This window comes from Penaeus vannamei, chromosome 37 (assembly GCF_042767895.1).
Source record: "Penaeus vannamei isolate JL-2024 chromosome 37, ASM4276789v1, whole genome shotgun sequence".
In the NCBI taxonomy this organism is placed as follows: domain Eukaryota; kingdom Metazoa; phylum Arthropoda; class Malacostraca; order Decapoda; family Penaeidae; genus Penaeus; species Penaeus vannamei.
This window is the reverse complement of record NC_091585.1, coordinates 23,544,287-23,548,218: the sequence shown is the minus strand read 5'-3', so window position 1 is coordinate 23,548,218 and position 3,932 is coordinate 23,544,287. Positions and strand designations below refer to the sequence as shown.

General features: G+C 37.8%; 1 protein-coding gene across 1 annotated transcript in view; it reads right to left on the bottom strand.

Annotated features, from left to right (window-relative positions):
- MESK2 (misexpression suppressor of KSR 2) overlaps positions 1 to 588 on the bottom strand; it is a gene marked incomplete in the record, with an annotated part of 109,891 nt that extends 109,303 nt beyond the window's left edge. Inside the window, 1 exon segment of the mRNA XM_070115058.1 lies at positions 247 to 588. Coding sequence (XP_069971159.1) covers positions 247 to 576 — 330 coding nt within the window.
- Positions 589 to 3,932: the final 3,344 nt, after the last annotated feature.

The window sequence follows — 3,932 nt, the reverse complement described above, 5'->3', positions numbered from 1 at the left end:
TAATAATAATAATAATAATAATAATAATAATAATAATTATTATTATTATTATAACAATAATAATAATAATAACAATAATAATAATAATAACAATGATAATGATAATGATAATAATAATAATAACAATAATAACAATGATAATGATAATGATAATGATAATAATAATAATAATGATGATAATAACAACAATAATAATACTACTAATAATAATTCGAATATTAAATCTTGCGACCCCACTCACCCTAGGAAGTTATCCTCCGCGGGCTCCTCCTGGATCTTCCACTCGTCGTCCAGCTCCTTGAGGATGACTGAGATCCTCGAGGCGCTGTGCTTCCCCCGGGACACCCTCGACATGGCGTTCTTCAAGGCGGAGAACGGCGAGTTGGCGTTCTTCCCGCTCTTGAAGTTGTCGACGCCGATCCAGTCCGTGGTGTTGCTGCGGTCGTACATGTTGCTGTAGTCGTCGTTGGCGTTGTCGTGGGCGCCGAGGGTGTTGAGCGACTGGTACGACTTGGAGAGGCCAGCGCGGATAGAGCGAATGGAGGCCATTTTGACTTTCTTGCCCGATTTATTCATCTGAGTGGCCTTTTGGGGAAGTTTTTTGGGGAGGGTTTTTCTTTGAAGGGGGAGCTGTTGCTTTTTTTTTTTTTTTTTGGTAATTTTCTTTGTGGGTCGTTTTTCGTAGGTCGAGTGAGAGAGAGAGAGAGAGAGAGGATGTCGCACGACCTTTCCTAACCTTTTTCTTATTTTTTCGTGATTTTTTGGGTTAGTTTATATGATTTTTTATCTTCCCCCGCTTTGGTTTATTTCGTTTTTTGGACAATGTAGAGGAGACAGAGAGAGAGAAGGAAAGAGAGAAAAGCCGAGGGACTTTGTTGTACGCGACGTCGCCTTGGCAACAACTTTTATACAATATCAAACCACACGACACTTCAATTCTTCTTTCGAAAAGACGTTTTCTCTCTCCACTTCCCCCAAAAAAGATTCCAGGCACTTCACACACAAATCTCTCACGAAAAAAAATATATTCAGGACGATAGAATAAATAGGTAAGCTATATCTCCAACTTTTTTCTTTCGTTATGAAAAAGAGCGACGTTTCTCAGTGAATAAAAGAAAATACTTCGTCCATAACCTCCAAAAACAACAAACAAAAATGTTTAATAAATAACCGTCAGTTCAACAGGGAAGGAAATCCACTCCGCTCACAGACCCACTCTCACCACCTAACAGTACCCAACTGAGACTCAGACATCCATGCACCTTCTAACCAGCCGCACCAAACACACGCTCACACCTGGACACGCACACACGAACGCACACACACACACACACGTGCGAGGGAAGCTCTACGGCTGGACCGACGTACACACACACGCACACCGCAACGTTAACCCCAAGAGTCAGGCCGACACTCTGGGCGACTTGGATCTGACGTTTTCCCTATTCATATCTTAATTAGGAAGACTACATACAGTTTTTACGTGACTTACCGTAGTTTAGGAACTGGTCGTCAATAAAAACTTGATAAAAGGGCTAAAAAGTTATTCAAAACGGTTAAAAACTTGCGCGATCTACATCTGCTTGTATATTATACACTTGCCAGTGTACGAGTAGGAATGACGGCCCACGGGAGGCGCCACTAGCGTCATCTGTTGCCCAGAGAGTGAACTATTACCTCGTTGCAGAAAATGTCAGAGATTTCAGGGGAAACTAATATATTTTGTTATCTATATCTATCTATCTCGCTATGTCTTTTTATTTATCTATCGGTCTATCTTTTTATCTATGTGTCTGTCTGCCTTTTTATATATCTCCCTATATGTAAATACATATGTATATATTTATATGTATAAATTTATTCGTCTGTCTATTTTCGTTTGTTTAAGCCGTGATATTTCTTTGTGTTCAATCCACAACTATCCAAGAAACTATGAAAGATGATTAAAGGAGTAAGATGAAGTGGAAAAAAAACATACCATTATAGTATCTAAATAGACAATTAGAGCACGTGGACTTACTTGCAAGGATCCGTTTCAGTGCAAATGTGTCACATAAGCCTTGAGACAAGACACTGAACCATTAAACCTCTTATCATTATCCAGGGCCATTATGCAGACACAGAGGAGATTGCGTGTTTACCTCCCTTTCCTCTCCCCCCCTCTCCCTCTCCCTCTCTCTGCCTCTCCTCCTCTTATCGTCCTTCCCTCTCACTTTGTCTGCTTCCCTTCCCTCTGTCCTCTCCTTTTCCCTCGCTCTGCCTCTCGTTCTTCTTTCCTCTCCTTTTCACTCTCTCTACCTCTCCTGCTCCGTTCCCTCTCTTTATCTCTCTTCCCTGCCTCCTCTCTCAACCTCTCTCTTTCTTCTTCTTTAACCCCTCTCCCTTTCTCTTCCTCTTCCTCCTCTCCCTCTCTTTATCTCGCTTCCCTACCCCCCCCCCCTCACCCTCTTTCTTTCTTCTTCTTTAACCCTTCTCCCTTCCTCTTCCTCTTCCTCCTCTCCCTCTCTTTATCTCTCTTCCCTGCCTATCCTCTCACCCACTCTCTTTCTCCTTCTTTAACCCCTCTCCCTTTCTCTTCCTCTTCCTCCTCTCCTTCGCTTTATCTCTCTTCCCTGCCTCCCCCCTCACCCTCTTTCTTTCTTTTTCTTTAACCCCTCTCCCTTTCTCTTCCTCTTCCTCCTCTCCCTCTCTTTATCTCTCTTCCCTGCCTATCCTCTCACCCTCTCTCTTTCTACTTCTTTTACCCCTCTCCCTTTCTCTCCCTTTCCCTGCCTCTTCCTCATCTCCCTATCTCTATCTCTCTTCCCTGCCTCCACTCTCACCCTCTCTCTTTCTCATTCTTCTCTCATCTCTCTTTCTCTACCTCTTCTCCCTCTCTACCTCTCTCCTCCTTGTCCATCTCTCTCTGCCTCTTATCCCCTTCTCCTCTCCCGCTCCTTCTCTCTTTCTCCTTCTCTCCCCCTCTTCCTTCCACATTATTTTTCGTTTTATTATAGATTTCTCTTAATCATTAATCTCTTTTATAGGATTCTGAAAGCGGTTATATGATCTATGAGGTGAAATCTTACGCTGAAATTCACACGGAAATTAAATCATCATCAGATTTAATTTTACTGTCATTATTAATTATCATGTTCTTTCGGACAATTGCTATTTTGTTTATTATCATCATCATTATAGTTGTTACTGTTAGTATTATTATCACTATTATTATTATTATTATTATTATGATGATGATGATGATGATGATGATGATGATGATTATCAACATTATCATTATCATCATCATCATCATATTATCATTATCATTGTTATTATCATTATTATTTTTATCATTGTTGGGGTTATCATCATAATGATCATCATTATTATCATTACTATCTACATAGCATTATCATTATCATCATCATTATTACTATCATTATCGGCATCATTATCTTTTTCATGATTATTATGGTTATCATTATTGTTATTATTTGTTATTATTATCATCATTATTGTTATCATTATTGCTGTTGTTGTTGATGCTGTTATTATTATTGCTATTGTCATAGCATTATCACTGTAGTTGCTAATATTATCATTGTTTGTAATTGCTATCACTAACATTATTGTTTATTATCATTATTATTATCATCATTATCATTATCATTATCATTATTATTATCATTATTTTTATCATCATATTTTATTTCATTTTATCAGATTTTATCATCAATGATAATGATAATAAGAATAAAAATGATGATAAAGATAATGATGATGACAATAATGATAATGATGATGATGATAACATCAATGATTAAAATAATAATGATGGTGATAATAGTAACAATGATGATAATATAGATGATATTAACAACAAAAACAATAATAAAAAAAATCATCATCATAATAATAATAATAATAATTATGGTAGTAATAATAATGAT